The sequence below is a fragment of the Papilio machaon genome, chromosome 15, assembly GCF_912999745.1.
Source record: "Papilio machaon chromosome 15, ilPapMach1.1, whole genome shotgun sequence".
In the NCBI taxonomy this organism is placed as follows: domain Eukaryota; kingdom Metazoa; phylum Arthropoda; class Insecta; order Lepidoptera; family Papilionidae; genus Papilio; species Papilio machaon.
Window position 1 is genome coordinate 34,338 of NC_060000.1, and position 19,266 is coordinate 53,603.

Consider the following 19,266-nt stretch of genomic DNA (forward strand, 5'->3'; position numbering starts at 1 on the left):
CTGTATTGTGTACCTATTACAATAAATAAATAAATAAAAATATACTTTTTCCATTTCCCAATGGTTAAAAATTTAATGAAACGTAATAACAATTTATGTGTATATTACGTAATTTATTGTAAAAACGTAATTAACTGAGAATCTGTCCTCATCGTTTTAACATGTTGAGCAAAGCGATCGTTGTAAGAAGCGCCGGAGCCAAGAGATGTGTTGCGGCGGCGCTGCAGGCGTGCAGGCCGGGGCCGATGCAGGCGGCGTAAGCCATCAGGTGCGGCAGCTGGCTCTGCTCGTACAGTCCCGCGAACATCGCGTGCTGCGGTCCGCGCGCGAACACCGCCACGTCCTCGCCGCCGTGCGTCTCCGACTCGAGTGGCACATCTACGTGACTCTTCCACTCGATTCGCCCTGCAAATTAGCATTTTTGCCAATCTCAACAAACTTAGACGTGTAACGGTTACGTATGAGAGGTTTTCTGTCCCGTGCATCTACTTACTGTAATTAGGCTCTGTAGTGACGTCGACACGCGTGCCGTTGACGTGGGGCCTGAAGCCAGGTCCGTTGCTGTAGGAGAGCGTCATGTAGGGCACGCCCGCCTCGTCGCGGTCGTTGGAGGGGCCGAGTATATCGTTGCCGCGCGGCGAGTAGCCGTTAAGCGTCATGACGTGGGCGTGATCCGCCGTCACGACGATCAGCGAGTCGTCCTCGGAGAGCAGCTCGGCGGCGCGCGCCACGGCCACGCTCATCTCCAACGTCTCGTCCAGCGCCAGCTCCGCTAAGTTGTCATGGTGGGCGTGATCGATTCGACCGCCTTCAACGAACAGGAAAAAACCTTTTTCATTACGACTCAATGAGCGAATCGCAACTTCAGTTAATTCAGCGATAGTGGGTTCGGTGCGGTTGTCTGCCTCCAAGTTATACTGCATATGGCTTCCTTCGAATAGCCCCAGAAGGTAAGCGGGCAGGTCGTCAGCCGCGCTCAACAACTGCTCGCGGTTCCACACGTACTGGTAAGTGACGTTGCGTTCCATTTTTTCTCGCTGCCACTCTTCTATCAAATTTCTGTTGTCAGTACGGCGGCCCCGTGTGCCCTCCTCGTCGACAATCGACGTAGGTAAAAATTCTCTTCGTCCACCACCCAAAATTACCTGTACGTTATGTTATACTTTTAAGATTTAATATGTTATTATGAAATTTTATATGCATATTTAGTTAGTCTGACAATCGGCTACTATTTATTAAAACCACCCCCATTGACTATACCTATGATACTCCGGGTAAGAATGACTTATTACGTTTAAAAATTGGTCTTGCTGTTTTAGCTACCATTAGACAAAAATAATTGATAAACCTAATTATACCAAAAAGTTTTGTGATTGTAAGAGTAGGAAGTAATAGGTGGTCAGCGCACATGTGAAAGATAAAGTATTTTACCTTTAGCTGATTACCAGGAAATGAATGTACGAGTTGATAGGCGATGTCCCGACAGAGCGCGGGGTCCTGGCCGTCCTGACGCACGTTGGCGTCGCTCTCCCAGTTGCGGTTGGCCGCACGCGCGTACACTCCGGCTGGCGAGGCGTGAGTTACGCGCGTTGTCGTCACAATACCTGCCGAATTTATTTTAATACTGGCTGTGCCTGCTACTAAGTACTGTCTTCGGGTAGCATTTTAGCTAATTATTTCGATTAAAATTGTAAAATATTACAACAAAACAACAACAACTTACAAAATATTCACATAAACCTTGCACATTCCCATACAAACTTTCAGCCCTATTAACTTTTGTAATTTTACAACTAAATCAATGATATTTATTCAAGTATATCAAATTAACAGACTAAAAAATTAGTATTAATCTTCTTATTGTAAAAATGACAATACTTCCATACAATTTTCCACCCCCACTTTCAACTCCTAAAAGCCTTTTTTCGCGTTAAAAAGTAGCCAATGTCCTTCCTTAGGCTCTAGTTTATCTGTAAATCGGTTCAGTAGTTTGGCATGACAGCGAGACAGACAGAAAGACAGAGATACTTTCGCAAGAAACTTTCGATGCCCTGCCTACCTATAATGGACCGAGGATGGAATGAAAAAAGAGTCGCCCCGAGTAAGACGGACATAAAAAGTATATAGGTCCCGTCCTTGCCGAATCCTTTTCCATTAATTCCACTTCATACCTGTCTTCTGTATGGTCATGATATTTCACCGGTCAAGTCAACCCAAACGTGCAACAGATGTTGTTGTGGTGGGTTCTACTACTCAGGCGGGGTCACGGAAGAAAGCTAAAGCGTTCCCGTGGCGCCCGCCATAATGCGTTAGAGGGCAGTCAGGTTTTAGTGGGTATTCTGGTCACCTTCTGTGGCCGGCGAGTCCCACACTCCCTACGCCATTGCACAGCCCGGCGTAGGCGTGCGTAAACGCATTTCCTGACTATAAAAAAAAAAAAAAAAAAAAAAAAAAAAGGGTTCTACTACTGTCAAATTAGACATCAAAAGCAGTGTGAAACTTTGCCAAAAACATCTTTTATTATTGTCGAAAACTGAGCTGACATCCTTTCGAATTCCAATAATATGGTTTGTTTAACAACACGACTCTTTAGGAACGGCCACAGTAGGGCGCTGCTAGCTAACGACAGTAAAAATAATGTCAGCGGTGAGGTACCGGCGTCGCGGCCGGCGGCGAGTGCCCAGGCGGCGATGGATTCGAGGTGCGTTGCGGGCTCAGCGGCGGCGGCGCAGTCCCGGCGCGGCACGGCCGCCGTCAGGCCCAGCATGCCGTTGTTGTTCTTCACGCCGCACAGGTACGCCGTCGCAGTGCATGCTGAGTCCGCGATTTGGGAGTTCACGCAGTATGTCTATAGATAATTACTATAAACTTACATATCACTCTGTATATAGCTATCACTGTCGGAATTAACAAAGTCGTCGTTATACATAAAAAGTATATCAAAGTAAATTATTTTAATCTTTCACGTGAAAACTACTGAGATTTTATTAGTTACAGTTCTAAGTATGAGCAATCAGCGTGAAATCATCTGTAGATGAATATCGGAGTGACATTTTCAACTTTTTGTATTACATCGGTCCTTCTTATTTTTTATTTACTCAGGATAACAAATACACTGAAGCTGAGGAATTTATATTATTGTTGGTTTTTATAAAGTTAATTGTATTATGTTATATAATAACATTTTGTTCTTGTCGTCTATATTGTCAAAACACTTAAAAAATAGCGAAAAAATAAAAGACCAACACGCGCAAAGCCTACCATCATTGCATTGCATGTTCAAGCAACAATTTTTATTATATCTATAAAATTAACCTTAGATAATCCCACGGTAGGAAAAGACTCAAATGCGAGTTGAGACTCCTCCCCGGGGCGGCCCTGACGCTGTCCGAGCAGCGTGCGCGCCGCCGCCAGCGTGGTGACGGACATGCCGTCGCCGAGGAACATGACGACGTTGCGCGCTGTGTGTTCGGAGGCGGAAGGGCGCGCACCACGCTGCCGGGCGCGGATGCCCGCCTGCGCCTCCTGCACCCAGTGCTGCGCCGTCAGCTCGGCGCGGTCGGGCAGGGGCCGCGTGGAGGGCGCCGGCGCCGTGCGCTCGCGGTGGTAGCGGTCGTCCGCCGCGGCCGCCGCCAACGCCGTTAAGACTAACACGAACCGAAAGTAGAGGTGCGACCGCATTGTAAAGGCTTTCCTACCCCACTGACTATCGATGTGTTACTTTAGTTACTCTTATTACCATAATTATTATCTAATCTAATCTTTTCAACGATCCTTGTAATAAAAATTATAGTTTTCATTTTATTACATGTCAAATGTTAAATTTAAAATGTATATAAAAGTAGGTTTATAATCAGGAAGTGGACGTCGTGTGCTCACAGCGATATGACTTGTGACGCGGTATCAACACGTGGTTTTGTCGCGATGGGCGTGATACCGGACCGTGATACGTTGCGCCGGGAGCAGTAGCGCATGTCTGGTGCAGTCAGTGATCACTTTAAAGGGACGATGTGCTATATTATTTCAATAGCATGACTATTGGATGCATTGTGGATGCACCGTTGATTATTGCTTGTGCACCTCACGTGATGTATGTCCGGAATCATATACCTTTTTTTGTAACACTTTTAGAAATCTATATTTCTGTCAAACATCATTTTTATATAAATACAACGGCTTCGGCTACGTAAGCCAAAAAAGATAAACATTTAAGGGCTTCAAAAGTTCGCTATTTATTCATGTACTCCTTGATAATGTAGCTTTTCAAAGGTAAAATAATTTTTGAAATTCCTCCAGTAGTTTTTAAATTTATTTGTAACCTAAAATTAATAAAATAAAATCTAGACTGACAGAGGCTGATAGATAAAATAGCACCGTCTATTGTCTGCGTTTTAAAAGAAAGATACTATTTTTTTTTAATTTAAACGAAAGGAACTGTAGTGTTATACACTTTCTTACTTGTGAATTTACTCGACATCATCTCGAGCATGAAAAAAGTTATGGCGAGCGAGAAATGAACTCGTTAAATTTCACAATTTTTTTTTAAAGATTTTCATCTGTCACGTCCACTAGATATGTTTTGTGCCAATGTAATATACCCTTTGAGACGCCGCGCCGGGGAGGTAGACCAATCGCATTACAACTCACTCGTCAAAATCGGTTGAATCGTTAAGGCTGTATGACGTCGCAATGAAATTTGACGTCACAATTAAAAACACACTTACATACGCGGGAAAAACATTACCCTCTTTGTCAGTCGGATAAAAATAAAAATCTTTCCTCTTTATAACATTACTATAAATAATTATAAACAATTACTTTAAATAATTGCATATTTATTTTAGAATGCAGACTTCTTTTTGGAACTTTAACTACAGTCAGTAGGTGAGTGTGAGTCCTGTCTGTAATGTTTCTCGAAGTATTTATACTATGTATGTACATTCTATCGTAACCACCTGTAGTTTAAACGGTTTAACTGGTTTTGTTTGAGTTAAAATATGCAAAGCTAACGACAATGACAGCTTTTCATGGCATATTTTCTATTGTTAAAGATATTTATGCATGAATTTGGTTAAGTAAATGCCGTTAAGGCTTTCCTTTGTGAAACTTTTATGACCCCATTCTTTCCACATTAATGTCAATAATAAATAAGGAAACAAAAAGTAGTTATTTTAATCCTACTAATAACTGTTAATATAATTAAAAAATAAATATCTTACACAAGTGATATACAGAGTGTCTGTGAAATTATTGTTATAGAAATTTCGATAGTTTTTTTTTCTAATTCTATTGTGTTTATAAATATCGAAAAAACAAAAAAGCGATCGTTGTAAGAAGCGCCGGAGCCAAGAGATGTGTTGCGGCGGCGCTGCAGGCGTGCAGGCCGGGGCCGATGCAGGCGGCGTAAGCCATCAGGTGCGGCAGCTGGCTCTGCTCGTACAGTCCCGCGAACATCGCGTGCTGCGGTCCGCGCGCGAACACCGCCACGTCCTCGCCGCCGTGCGTCTCCGACTCGAGTGGCACATCTACGTGACTCTTCCACTCGATTCGCCCTGCAAATTAGCATTTTTGCGAATCGCGACAAACTTAAATGTGTATAGGTATGTATGAGAGTTTTTCTTGTCCGTGCAGCTACTTACTGTAATTAGGCTCTGTGGTGACGTCAACACGCGTGCCGTTGACGTGGGGCCTGAAGCCGGGTCCGTTGCTGTACGAGAGCGTCATGTAGGGCACGCCCGCCTCGTCGCGGTCATTGGAAGGCCCGAGTATATCGTTGCCGCGCGGCGAGTAGCCGTTAAGCGTCATGACGTGGGCGTGATCCGCCGTCACGACGATCAGCGAGTCGTCCTCGGAGAGCAGCTCGGCGGCGCGCGCCACGGCCACGCTCATCTCCAACGTCTCGTCCAGCGCCAGCTCCGCTAAGTTGTCATGGTGGGCGTGATCGATTCGACCGCCTTCAACGAACAGGAAAAAACCTTTTTCATTACGACTCAATGAGCGAATCGCAACTTCAGTTAATTCAGCGATAGTGGGTTCGGTGCGGTTGTCTGCCTCCAAGTTATACTGCATATGGCTTCCTTCGAATAGCCCCAGAAGGTAAGCGGGCAGGTCGTCAGCCGCGCTCAACAACTGCTCGCGGTTCCACACGTACTGGTAAGTGACGTTGCGTTCCATTTTTTCTCGCTGCCACTCTTCTATCAAATTTCTGTTGTCAGTACGGCGGCCCCGTGTGCCCTCCTCGTCGACAATCGACGTAGGTAAAAATTCTCTTCGTCCACCACCCAAAATTACCTGTACGTTATGTTATACTTTTAAGATTTAATATGTTATTATGAAATTTTATATGCATATTTAGTTAGTCTGACAATCGGCTACTATTTATTAAAACCACCCCCATTGACTATACCTATGATACTCCGGGTAAGAATGACTTATTACGTTTAAAAATTGGTCTTGCTGTTTTAGCTACCATTAGACAAAAATAATTGATAAACCTAATTATACCAAAAAGTTTTGTGATTGTAAGAGTAGGAAGTAATAGGTGGTCAGCGCACATGTGAAAGATAAAGTATTTTACCTTTAGCTGATTACCAGGAAATGAATGTACGAGTTGATAGGCGATGTCCCGACAGAGCGCGGGGTCCTGGCCGTCCTGACGCACGTTGGCGTCGCTCTCCCAGTTGCGGTTGGCCGCACGCGCGTACACTCCGGCTGGCGAGGCGTGAGTTACGCGCGTTGTCGTCACAATACCTGCCGAATTTATTTTAATACTGGCTGTGCCTGCTACTAAGTACTGTCTTCGGGTAGCATTTTAGCTAATTATTTCGATTAAAATTGTAAAATATTACAACAAAACAACAACAACTTACAAAATATTCACATAAACCTTGCACATTCCCATACAAACTTTCAGCCCTATTAACTTTTGTAATTTTACAACTAAATCAATGATATTTATTCAAGTATATCAAATTAACAGACTAAAAAATTAGTATTAATCTTCTTATTGTAAAAATGACAATACTTCCATACAATTTTCCACCCCCACTTTCAACTCCTAAAAGCCTTTTTTCGCGTTAAAAAGTAGCCAATGTCCTTCCTTAGGCTCTAGTTTATCTGTAAATCGGTTCAGTAGTTTGGCATGACAGCGAGACAGACAGAAAGACAGAGATACTTTCGCAAGAAACTTTCGATGCCCTGCCTACCTATAATGGACCGAGGATGGAATGAAAAAAGAGTCGCCCCGAGTAAGACGGACATAAAAAGTATATAGGTCCCGTCCTTGCCGAATCCTTTTCCATTAATTCCACTTCATACCTGTCTTCTGTATGGTCATGATATTTCACCGGTCAAGTCAACCCAAACGTGCAACAGATGTTGTTGTGGTGGGTTCTACTACTCAGGCGGGGTCACGGAAGAAAGCTAAAGCGTTCCCGTGGCGCCCGCCATAATGCGTTAGAGGGCAGTCAGGTTTTAGTGGGTATTCTGGTCACCTTCTGTGGCCGGCGAGTCCCACACTCCCTACGCCATTGCACAGCCCGGCGTAGGCGTGCGTAAACGCATTTCCTGACTATAAAAAAAAAAAAAAAAAAAAAAAAAAAAGGGTTCTACTACTGTCAAATTAGACATCAAAAGCAGTGTGAAACTTTGCCAAAAACATCTTTTATTATTGTCGAAAACTGAGCTGACATCCTTTCGAATTCCAATAATATGGTTTGTTTAACAACACGACTCTTTAGGAACGGCCACAGTAGGGCGCTGCTAGCTAACGACAGTAAAAATAATGTCAGCGGTGAGGTACCGGCGTCGCGGCCGGCGGCGAGTGCCCAGGCGGCGATGGATTCGAGGTGCGTTGCGGGCTCAGCGGCGGCGGCGCAGTCCCGGCGCGGCACGGCCGCCGTCAGGCCCAGCATGCCGTTGTTGTTCTTCACGCCGCACAGGTACGCCGTCGCAGTGCATGCTGAGTCCGCGATTTGGGAGTTCACGCAGTATGTCTATAGATAATTACTATAAACTTACATATCACTCTGTATATAGCTATCACTGTCGGAATTAACAAAGTCGTCGTTATACATAAAAAGTATATCAAAGTAAATTATTTTAATCTTTCACGTGAAAACTACTGAGATTTTATTAGTTACAGTTCTAAGTATGAGCAATCAGCGTGAAATCATCTGTAGATGAATATCGGAGTGACATTTTCAACTTTTTGTATTACATCGGTCCTTCTTATTTTTTATTTACTCAGGATAACAAATACACTGAAGCTGAGGAATTTATATTATTGTTGGTTTTTATAAAGTTAATTGTATTATGTTATATAATAACATTTTGTTTTTGTCGTCTATATTGTCAAAACACTTAAAAAATAGCGAAAAAATAAAAGACCAACACGCGCAAAGCCTACCATCATTGCATTGCATGTTCAAGCAACAATTTTTATTATATCTATAAAATTAACCTTAGATAATCCCACGGTAGGAAAAGACTCAAATGCGAGTTGAGACTCCTCCCCGGGGCGGCCCTGACGCTGTCCGAGCAGCGTGCGCGCCGCCGCCAGCGTGGTGACGGACATGCCGTCGCCGAGGAACATGACGACGTTGCGCGCTGTGTGTTCGGAGGCGGAAGGGCGCGCACCACGCTGCCGGGCGCGGATGCCCGCCTGCGCCTCCTGCACCCAGTGCTGCGCCGTCAGCTCGGCGCGGTCGGGCAGGGGCCGCGTGGAGGGCGCCGGCGCCGTGCGCTCGCGGTGGTAGCGGTCGTCCGCCGCGGCCGCCGCCAACGCCGTTAAGACTAACACGAACCGAAAGTAGAGGTGCGACCGCATTGTAAAGGCTTTCCTACCCCACTGACTATCGATGTGTTACTTTAGTTACTCTTATTACCATAATTATTATCTAATCTAATCTTTTCAACGATCCTTGTAATAAAAATTATAGTTTTCATTTTATTACATGTCAAATGTTAAATTTAAAATGTATATAAAAGTAGGTTTATAATCAGGAAGTGGACGTCGTGTGCTCACAGCGATATGACTTGTGACGCGGTATCAACACGTGGTTTTGTCGCGATGGGCGTGATACCGGACCGTGATACGTTGCGCCGGGAGCAGTAGCGCATGTCTGGTGCAGTCAGTGATCACTTTAAAGGGACGATGTGCTATATTATTTCAATAGCATGACTATTGGATGCATTGTGGATGCACCGTTGATTATTGCTTGTGCACCTCACGTGATGTATGTCCGGAATCATATACCTTTTTTTGTAACACTTTTAGAAATCTATATTTCTGTCAAACATCATTTTTATATAAATACAACGGCTTCGGCTACGTAAGCCAAAAAAGATAAACATTTAAGGGCTTCAAAAGTTCGCTATTTATTCATGTACTCCTTGATAATGTAGCTTTTCAAAGGTAAAATAATTTTTGAAATTCCTCCAGTAGTTTTTAAATTTATTTGTAACCTAAAATTAATAAAATAAAATCTAGACTGACAGAGGCTGATAGATAAAATAGCACCGTCTATTGTCTGCGTTTTAAAAGAAAGATACTATTTTTTTTTAATTTAAACGAAAGGAACTGTAGTGTTATACACTTTCTTACTTGTGAATTTACTCGACATCATCTCGAGCATGAAAAAAGTTATGGCGAGCGAGAAATGAACTCGTTAAATTTCACAATTTTTTTTTAAAGATTTTCATCTGTCACGTCCACTAGATATGTTTTGTGCCAATGTAATATACCCTTTGAGACGCCGCGCCGGGGAGGTAGACCAATCGCATTACAACTCACTCGTCAAAATCGGTTGAATCGTTAAGGCTGTATGACGTCGCAATGAAATTTGACGTCACAATTAAAAACACACTTACATACGCGGGAAAAACATTACCCTCTTTGTCAGTCGGATAAAAATAAAAATCTTTCCTCTTTATAACATTACTATAAATAATTATAAACAATTACTTTAAATAATTGCATATTTATTTTAGAATGCAGACTTCTTTTTGGAACTTTAACTACAGTCAGTAGGTGAGTGTGAGTCCTGTCTGTAATGTTTCTCGAAGTATTTATACTATGTATGTACATTCTATCGTAACCACCTGTAGTTTAAACGGTTTAACTGGTTTTGTTTGAGTTAAAATATGCAAAGCTAACGACAATGACAGCTTTTCATGGCATATTTTCTATTGTTAAAGATATTTATGCATGAATTTGGTTAAGTAAATGCCGTTAAGGCTTTCCTTTGTGAAACTTTTATGACCCCATTCTTTCCACATTAATGTCAATAATAAATAAGGAAACAAAAAGTAGTTATTTTAATCCTACTAATAACTGTTAATATAATTAAAAAATAAATATCTTACACAAGTGATATACAGAGTGTCTGTGAAATTATTGTTATAGAAATTTCGATAGTTTTTTTTTCTAATTCTATTGTGTTTATAAATATCGAAAAAACAAAAAAGCGATCGTTGTAAGAAGCGCCGGAGCCAAGAGATGTGTTGCGGCGGCGCTGCAGGCGTGCAGGCCGGGGCCGATGCAGGCGGCGTAAGCCATCAGGTGCGGCAGCTGGCTCTGCTCGTACAGTCCCGCGAACATCGCGTGCTGCGGTCCGCGCGCGAACACCGCCACGTCCTCGCCGCCGTGCGTCTCCGACTCGAGTGGCACATCTACGTGACTCTTCCACTCGATTCGCCCTGCAAATTAGCATTTTTGCGAATCGCGACAAACTTAAATGTGTATAGGTATGTATGAGAGTTTTTCTTGTCCGTGCAGCTACTTACTGTAATTAGGCTCTGTGGTGACGTCAACACGCGTGCCGTTGACGTGGGGCCTGAAGCCGGGTCCGTTGCTGTACGAGAGCGTCATGTAGGGCACGCCCGCCTCGTCGCGGTCATTGGAAGGCCCGAGTATATCGTTGCCGCGCGGCGAGTAGCCGTTAAGCGTCATGACGTGGGCGTGATCCGCCGTCACGACGATCAGCGAGTCGTCCTCGGAGAGCAGCTCGGCGGCGCGCGCCACGGCCACGCTCATCTCCAACGTCTCGTCCAGCGCCAGCTCCGCCAAGTTGTCATGGTGGGCGTGGTCGATTCGCCCGCCTTCCACGAACAGGAAAAAGCCTTTTTCATTCCGACTCAACGAGCGAATCGCAACTTCTGTCAGCTCAGCGAGTGTCGGCTCTGTTGCAGAATCGGCCTCTAGATGGTACGGCAGGTGATCACTTTCGAACAATCCTAAGAGGTACTCCGGCAAAGATTCTGCAACATTCATTAGTTGACTTCGGTTCCACACATAGCCGTAGGTTACGTTTTGAGCTCTCTTATCCGCTTGCCATTCTTCAATCAAATTGCGGCCGTCCGTTCGTCTGCCTACATTACCTTCCTCGTCAACACTAGAAGTGGGTAAAAATTCTCGTCTGCCTCCGCCCAAAATTACCTGTAAAGTTTTAGTGACACTATGCATAATTTTTCTAAATAATAAAGACAGTTTTTCAGGACAAAAGTTAACATGTTCGCGATAGCACATATCTTACTTTAAAACGATTTCCAGGATATGACTTCACTAACTGTTGTGCGATATCAGGACACAAGGTCGGATCCTGGTTATCCTTAAGAATTTCGGCATCATTTTCCCAATGACGGTTTGCAACTCTGGCGAATGCCCCGGCCGGGGAGGCGTGAGTTACGCGCGTCGTCGTCACTATACCTGTAAGTATTCAAATAGTATCAATGAAGATAAATAATATTTTATACTAACAGATTAATGTTCACAGCTTGAGGAATTCTTTAATGAAAATCTCTTTTCAAATACCAGCATCGCGTCCGTCGTCGAGAGCCCATGCCGCTATAGAGTTGAGGCGCGCTGCTTCCTGCAACGAGGCGGCGCAATCGTAGCGCGGCACAGCCCCGGACAAGCCTATGGTGCCGCGGTTAGCTTTCACGCCGCATAAGTACGCGGTGGCCGTGCAAGACGAATCCGCTATTTGTCCATTTATACAGTACGTCTAGAACCAAATTGACACAATAGGTAAACACACACCAATAAAGCATAAAACTATTTCAATAACGTCGACAGCTAAAACCTTCGTTAATCCCACTGTTGGAAAAGTTTCAAATGCGAGTTGAGACTCCTCCCCGGGGCGGCCCTGACGCTGTCCGAGCAGCGTGCGCGCCGCCGCCAGCGTGGTGACGGACATGCCGTCGCCGAGGAACATGACGACGTTGCGCGCCGTGTGTTCAGCCGCGGCGGCGCGCGCGCCCCGCTGGCGAGCGCGGATGCCCGCCTGTGCTTCCTCCGTCCAGTGCTGCGCGGTGTACTCGGCCGCGTCGGGCGCCGCCACCTGCCGCGCCGCTGCGGGTCGCCATGTAGGTCTCTCGGGATGATATCTGTCGCCACCGCCTATAGCTATCACGCAGACGATGTACCCCAGTACTGTAGTCGAGTGCCACATGGTAGACCACGTTGAATAAAATGTCGATTCTTTTTGAAGTCAATTTATTATTACATATAAATGATATCTAATCGTATGAAAATTGCGATGAATTTTATCAAAAAAAAACTTTTTATTACAATCGTGATGTTCACGCATGATAGGTCCGTGTTCTATAAAAATCTCAAGTTCTTGATATGATGGCATCACGTGTCCTAAGATTGATGAAATATAATTGTGTGGTTTTTATATCTGTAATTTGGCAGCAGCAGTCAATGAGCGTCGTTGCTTTATTCCAAAAGTATAGATCATTTAAAGTTACAAAATGCATTAAAATACAACGACATAATTTTATATTCCGGGAGATTATATATTATTTTTCTTTTGTTATAACTTCCAAATGCGTTGCTTACCTTGAAAAGACACAAAAAATAATGTGAAAAATTAGATGCGCAGAAGTGATCATGATTGGAAATCGATAGTTTTCCGATTATAACAATTTCCCTTTATCTATTTATCATTTCATCGAGATGTTATCAGAGTGACAGGTGACAGGAGATAGGTGACAGGCATGCGGCGAGGGCGGGATGCTGCGCAGTTCCGCGCGCAGAGACGTCGCGACCACACTCAGGCAGGCATTAGATCTGTAGCTCGGATCATGTTGCAGTTAAAGTTTTATACTTTTTGTTTCATTTTGTCGGTGATTACTGTATGTCCTAGTTCAGGTAAATCGAAGCTGTCCATTTTACATTTTATTTAAATTCATAAATCTAACAAAAGCGAACATGTATTATATCACTAGCATTAGCCAGCGACTCCGTCCGCTCGGAATTAAAGAAAACTTGATAAGTAGCCTATGTCTTCTTCTAGACTATGTTTTATATCTATGCCAAATTTTAGCGAGGAGATACCTAATAATGAAACATTCATCATCCGATAACAAACATTCGTCTTTATAATATTACTTTAAGACGTAAGATTTAGTTTGATTTTCCGTTGCAGGGTACGACGAATATCATAATGTTGGAAAGATCATGCGACTAAAGGAGAGGGGTGTGCGAGCTGAGGCCGAGGGGCGGGAGCGCACGGCGCAGTACTGGACGGCGGAGGCGCAGCAGGCGCTGCGGGCACGCCGGGCGCGGCTGGAGGGCGCGGGCGGCGCGGGCGGCGCGGCGGACGCGGGGTATCGGCGGGCGCGCAACGTCGTCATGTTCCTCGGCGACGGCATGTCGCTGCCGACGCTGGCGGCGGCGCGCGCTCTCCTCGGCCAGCGCGAAGGCCGCCCCGGAGAAGAGTCACAGCTCTCTTTCGAACAATTTCCCACCGTTGGTCTTGCTAAGGTTAGTAATGTTGATCTTCATTTTACCAGAAGGTAATTCCCGAATTTAGGAATTTTCGAATAACGTTACCAGTCGAAATCATTTCAATAGGAATTAAATTAATAAAAAGTTCAATAAGTATCTATCTATCTTTTAATAAGTCATTACCGTTATGATTGAAAACGTTGAACTGAGAAATGATTATTGAAAATTTAATTTTTAATTATATAAAAAGGTGGCATATTAAGTACGTTGTTACAATTAATGTTAAATTAGGAATTAATGATAGAGTATTTTACTAATTTTAATAACCAATATCTGGAATATTTTTTTGAATATTTTAATTCTTCTTCTTCTTCTCAGCTACGTAACGCCCACAGCTAGGAATAGACCTTCCCCAAAGATCGCCACGAAATAAAAATAAATTAAATAAATAAATTATTTATTTTAATTAAAAATGGGAAATCAATAATAAGTATTATAGTAGAAGGAGTTGTGTCGGTATTGTGCAGACGTACTGCGTGGACGCGCAAGTAGCGGACTCCGCGTGTTCGGCGACGGCGTACCTGTGTGGCGTCAAGGCCAACCTGGGCACGCTGGGGCTGACGGGCGCTGCGCCGCGCGGGGCCTGCGCCGCCGCCCCGCCAGCGCACCGCCTGCACTCCATTGCCGCCTGGGCGTTGAGCGACGGCAGGGACGCCGGTCCGTTATTTTATTTCCAGCTTACATTATCTTATTTTATACGTGTAATGGAACTGTAACAGGTCGCAGTACTACATACAAAATACATAAGAATAAGTATTCCAGGGGTTCTTTATGAACAACATCTATGTCATGGTCATATTTTAGAACTCAACACAAAGATTTTTACAATTTTTCTGTTTCAATTTACTTGTGTTTCTTATATACTATAAATATCTTAAATACGTTTGATCGAGATCGAGGTCAATATCAAAAGGCGGTTTAAATGACGATCCCTTCTTGGTTTTGTTTTTACGATTCATTTTAATCGAAAAACATAAAAATTTCGAGTTCTTTGAGTACATATAAACAATCCATCGTATTTATATTTCTTTAACTTCGTGATGAACTGAATGCAGGCATAGTAACGACGACGAGGGTGACGCACGCGTCGCCGGCGGGCGCGTACGCCCACAGCGCCGACCGCGACTGGGAGAGCGACGCCGACGTGCGCGCCGACTGCGAGCGGGCGGAGGACGCGCGAGGCGGCGCCGGCGACGTGCAGCGCGACATCGCACACCAGCTCGTGCACTCGTACCCCGGCAACCGTTTCAAGGCAAATTATACATTTTTATTAGAGTAGGAAGGTGCGAACCGATACCTACAGAAATACACATTGGCACATGACATATGGAGGCGAGTCCAGCTGGAAAATATAAATAGAGGTTAAAAGGAAAAGACAGGACAGAGAGGAGTAGGACATTTGGTGCCTCGGAGGTTGTCGAGTCCAGCCGACATCGATCGGCTGACAGTCGGTGTCGGTGACGTTGCACTTCCTCTGTCAATCGGCCTATTCTTGAAGGAGCTACGTCACACCATTATTAATATTATAACAACATCACAGTCATCGAACCGAATAATTATTGAATAAACCAGTTTTTATCACATTTGTTGCTTAGTTTTGTTTAAAGATAAATTTGTTTTTTATCCATTTAATTTTAAAACTACATGGACGAGAAAATCTAAGAGCAATTCAATATATTCTAAATTTATTCCTGTACTGAATGTTACGAAATGATTGGCTTTAAAATGAAAAAAGTTATTTGTTAAAGGTGATACTAGGCGGAGGGCGGCGGGAGTTTCTGCCCGCCACGGCGATCGACGAGGAGGGCGCCCCTGGGCGACGGCTCGACGGCGAGGACCTGATAGAGCAGTGGCGACAGGACAAGGTGTCCCGCAACGTTAGCCACCGCTACGTGTGGCATCGCGCGCAGCTGATGGAGGCCGCCGCCGCGCCACCCGACTACCTGCTAGGCCTGTTCGAAAGCAGCCATATGCAGTACAACATGCTCGCTAACGAGACCACGGAACCCACGCTCGCAGAGCTCACGGAGGTCGCCATCAAATCTCTCAGCAGAAACGAGAAAGGATTCTTCCTGTTCGTGGAGGGCGGGCGCATCGACCACGCGCATCACGAAAATTTGGTGCAGCTGGCGCTGGACGAGACGCTGCAGCTGAGCGCTGCCGTGGCGCGCGCCGCTGAACTGCTGCCCGAGGAGGACTCGCTAATCGTAGTAACGGCGGACCACGCGCACGTCATGACCTATAACGGGTATACGCATCGCGGCGGCGATGTGCTCGGGCCCTCGGACGACCTGGGCGATGACGGCGTGCCTTACATGACGCTGTCGTACGCTAACGGCCCCGGCTACCGCGCGCCGGCTGACGGCGTTGGCCGCGAGGACGTTACGCAGGATGACTATCGTGAGTAGTACTAAAACTTAAAGTGTGTGGGTATTCAAGGAAATTTTTCATAGAAGAAGGTGGCAAACGTGCAAGCGAATAAAAAAGTAACTTGATGCAGATGCATATGAGCTCATGACAAGCCTACTCGTCAGATGAAACGCGGAATTACTTCAACTTGACGCCTGTCTTCTGTATGACCGTGATATAGTACCGGTCGAGCGGGACTCGCGCGAGTCAGTTAATACCGCTACGGATATTACCCCTGTTAAATGATTAAATGATACACAATGGGACATACATTTGTCTACGCTAGACTCTTTGTAAAAAAGAGTGCGTGCGTATACTAGCTATCGTTATCGAAATTTTAAATAAACCAAGTGGTGTGTGGAGCAGACAAGGCGGAGTTCAAGGCGCCGGCCGGAGTGCCACTCGAGTCGGAGACGCACGGCGGCGAGGACGTGGCGGTGTTCGCGCGCGGACCGCAGCACGCGATGTTCGCGGGACTGTACGAGCAGAGCCAGCTGCCGCACCTGATGGCTTACGCCGCCTGCATCGGCCCCGGCCTGCACGCCTGCGACTGAACCACACCGCGATCCTGGGGCGCCATCCGAAGCATTTATTTAATAAACCTTGAGTTAAAGTTCAATTCATGAGATTTATTTATTTTCAAATGTATTATTTATTAAGGTAGGTTTCCGCTGTACGAGAATCTCGAGATCAGATGTGAATCGAGCCGCATAAGTTGGAATGAGGCTAGGACTACTCCCACCAACCTGGAAACATATTTAACAAAAGGCTTTTGCTCCCTAAAAACTGAAATTGCCCGAGCCACTGAAAACTACCGAAGTGTTGTAAGCCTTTTGATGTTTTAATTGTAACTCAAAAAACTTTATTCATAGGAAACGATCTCTTATAACCTTTATCTTCGAAGAATGAAACATCACTTCGTAAGTTGATATGATTGTGGTCAGTAGCGCGACGAGCGGGCCGGGGCGGTGCACACGCTCAGCCTATATACGAGATCTACAACGCTGTAGGCAAATAAAATAATTCGAGCCGATATGCGACGTCACGGTGCTTATGCTTATCAATGTGATCCCGCGCTCGGACATTGATTATTGCTTATCTGACCGGTGTCACTAATACTTACCCCGATACGATCTTATATCGACTCAATAGTTGTTAGCATGATATTAATTACCTATTAATACAGAGATAAAACTATAATCGACGGTGGCATTATTGAAAGGATTTAAAATTGTAAGTCGTGCTGCCGTAGCCGGATGTGTGCGGCACGTGAGAGCTTGCGCTCGTGTAGCCGAGCTCGCCTCACTCGCGTCCGGCACCGCCTGCTTCTGCCAGGGTCCCGCGCAAAACTCGCCGTCCGGCCTCGACCGCGCTCTTAGCGCCGACACAACCCATAGAGTTATAAGCTTAAGTGTGCCTGAAGCGAAACTTTGTAGTCTCAAAGGCGGTAGGCGCCTGCTAAAAATACTTATAATATTCGGTAGGTTGGATTCTATTTAGAGTTTTAATATAATGCGAGTACGTGCACTTAATATTAAATATTTTTACGACTTTCTTAAACATTCTATCAAAACAAAACAAATAAAAGGATCAATGTAATCATCATTAAATTACGTCGTAAATGAGGGATTAACTTTGTAATCCCCTGATAGATCGTGCGATAGGGTTCCGTCAGCGGCCGAACTGGCAGCCGACAGCTGATAGCACGCCACAATAAATAATATCATTGTGAAGGTTCGTATGTTGTTGAATTTTAAAAAATCAAAAAAAATTATTCACTAAAAATAAAACATATAAAATGTAAAATAATTAAATATATATAGATGTCTATTTTTTCAATTTCGGTAAAACTTTTTTCTTGTACTATTCTTTGACACAACACATGCTCGCGTCGTCGGTGTACAGTCTGTAGATAGGCACCTATTATGATATTTTGAATTCTTGAAGCAGAGATTGTTATCACTTACGTTTTTTAAACAAAATTATCTATTAAATATTAATAGATATATTATAATGGACTTAAGTCGGCATACAGATATAACATAAACGTCGGATTAGCGGCTGGCGAGGCGAGGGACGTAATCCCGCGCAACACTCACATTACTGTATTTATAACTGACGTTAAAAACTTCAAGTTATGTAACTATAAATATTTGTAAGTTATAATGCAAGTTATCTGATGTCGAGAATAAAGAAAGATAGGACACGTCAGTGTAGAGTGATAGCGACGATTCCTCATCCAGAGCTCTTATAAGTACGACTTACGATGACTTCGCGTCACCAAAGTCACAGACATCCTAAAATTGACAAAAATCGATATTTTGTTGCTGTCTACAGGGTTCGTTAGAGACCCGCTGGAATCATTTTTGGTATATATTATCCTTGTACTGATACTGATCAGTTACGTATTTGGTATATTATGTAGATATATGTACATATATGTAGCATTGCATTCACGGCGTGCGATGCAATGCGATGCAATGCGATGCAATGCGATGCAATGCGATGCAATGCGATGCAATGCGATGCAATGCGATGCAATGCGATGTGATGCGACGCGATACGATGCGAGCGCGACAAGTCGACGGCGAACGGAGGACATAATTCCTGTGCTCCATATTGAGATCGTAAACTTTGCACTGAGCTTTTATGAATGCCGGGATAGCTTTAGGAAATTGAATTTTTAACTGAACGGATTTAATAACATCTGACGGGAATTTTTTTTATATGATTCATAACGTAAGAATTGAAAAAAATACTATTTTTTTAAGACTGCAAGTCATAAATGTTCTTCCAAGATGGTTTTCAAAATGCATGTTTACAATTTAAGACATTACTGTTTAAGATTTACGAGTAACCTGATTCCACTCGGTCACGACTCACGACTACGTCACTATGAAGTGAAGTATATCAATGGAATTAATTACACTTTACATATTAGACTACTATAAAGTTTGGCTGCTCAGTGGATTTCCCGCCAACGAGAATATGTGAATATATCTACTTACTACACAGTTTACTTTGTAGGCTTGTGTTGATAAATTATGTTCAATGCATAATTC

General features: G+C 44.2%; 4 protein-coding genes across 4 annotated transcripts; 1 reads left to right on the forward strand and 3 right to left on the reverse strand.

Annotated features, from left to right (window-relative positions):
• Positions 1 to 116: 116 nt before the first annotated feature.
• LOC106714430 (membrane-bound alkaline phosphatase) lies at positions 117 to 3,541 on the reverse strand. The gene is made up of 5 exons (XM_014507478.2): positions 3,316 to 3,541; positions 2,656 to 2,848; positions 1,432 to 1,604; positions 494 to 1,145; positions 117 to 405 (listed from the first exon to the last, which is right to left on the reverse strand). Exons 1-5 carry the CDS (start codon positions 3,445 to 3,447, stop codon positions 149 to 151), a joined length of 1,407 nt encoding a protein of 468 aa, XP_014362964.2. The 5' UTR covers positions 3,448 to 3,541; the 3' UTR covers positions 117 to 148.
• Positions 3,542 to 5,631: 2,090 nt separating this feature from the next.
• LOC123721725 (membrane-bound alkaline phosphatase-like) lies at positions 5,632 to 8,688 on the reverse strand. The gene is made up of 4 exons (XM_045681334.1): positions 8,462 to 8,688; positions 7,802 to 7,994; positions 6,578 to 6,750; positions 5,632 to 6,291 (listed from the first exon to the last, which is right to left on the reverse strand). The coding sequence occupies exons 1-4, from the start codon at positions 8,591 to 8,593 to the stop codon at positions 5,632 to 5,634; spliced, it is 1,158 nt and encodes a 385-aa protein (XP_045537290.1). The 5' UTR covers positions 8,594 to 8,688.
• Positions 8,689 to 10,777: 2,089 nt separating this feature from the next.
• On the reverse strand, positions 10,778 to 12,489 carry LOC106714428 (membrane-bound alkaline phosphatase). Its single transcript, XM_045681227.1, has 4 exons — positions 12,084 to 12,489; positions 11,813 to 12,005; positions 11,535 to 11,707; positions 10,778 to 11,437 (listed from the first exon to the last, which is right to left on the reverse strand). Exons 1-4 carry the CDS (start codon positions 12,450 to 12,452, stop codon positions 10,778 to 10,780), a joined length of 1,395 nt encoding a protein of 464 aa, XP_045537183.1. The 5' UTR covers positions 12,453 to 12,489.
• Positions 12,490 to 12,934: 445 nt separating this feature from the next.
• Positions 12,935 to 16,842, forward strand: LOC106714429 (membrane-bound alkaline phosphatase). Its single transcript, XM_014507477.2, has 6 exons — positions 12,935 to 13,156; positions 13,434 to 13,771; positions 14,263 to 14,452; positions 14,851 to 15,047; positions 15,544 to 16,195; positions 16,571 to 16,842. Exons 1-6 carry the CDS (start codon positions 13,003 to 13,005, stop codon positions 16,756 to 16,758), a joined length of 1,719 nt encoding a protein of 572 aa, XP_014362963.2. The 5' UTR covers positions 12,935 to 13,002; the 3' UTR covers positions 16,759 to 16,842.
• Positions 16,843 to 19,266: the final 2,424 nt, after the last annotated feature.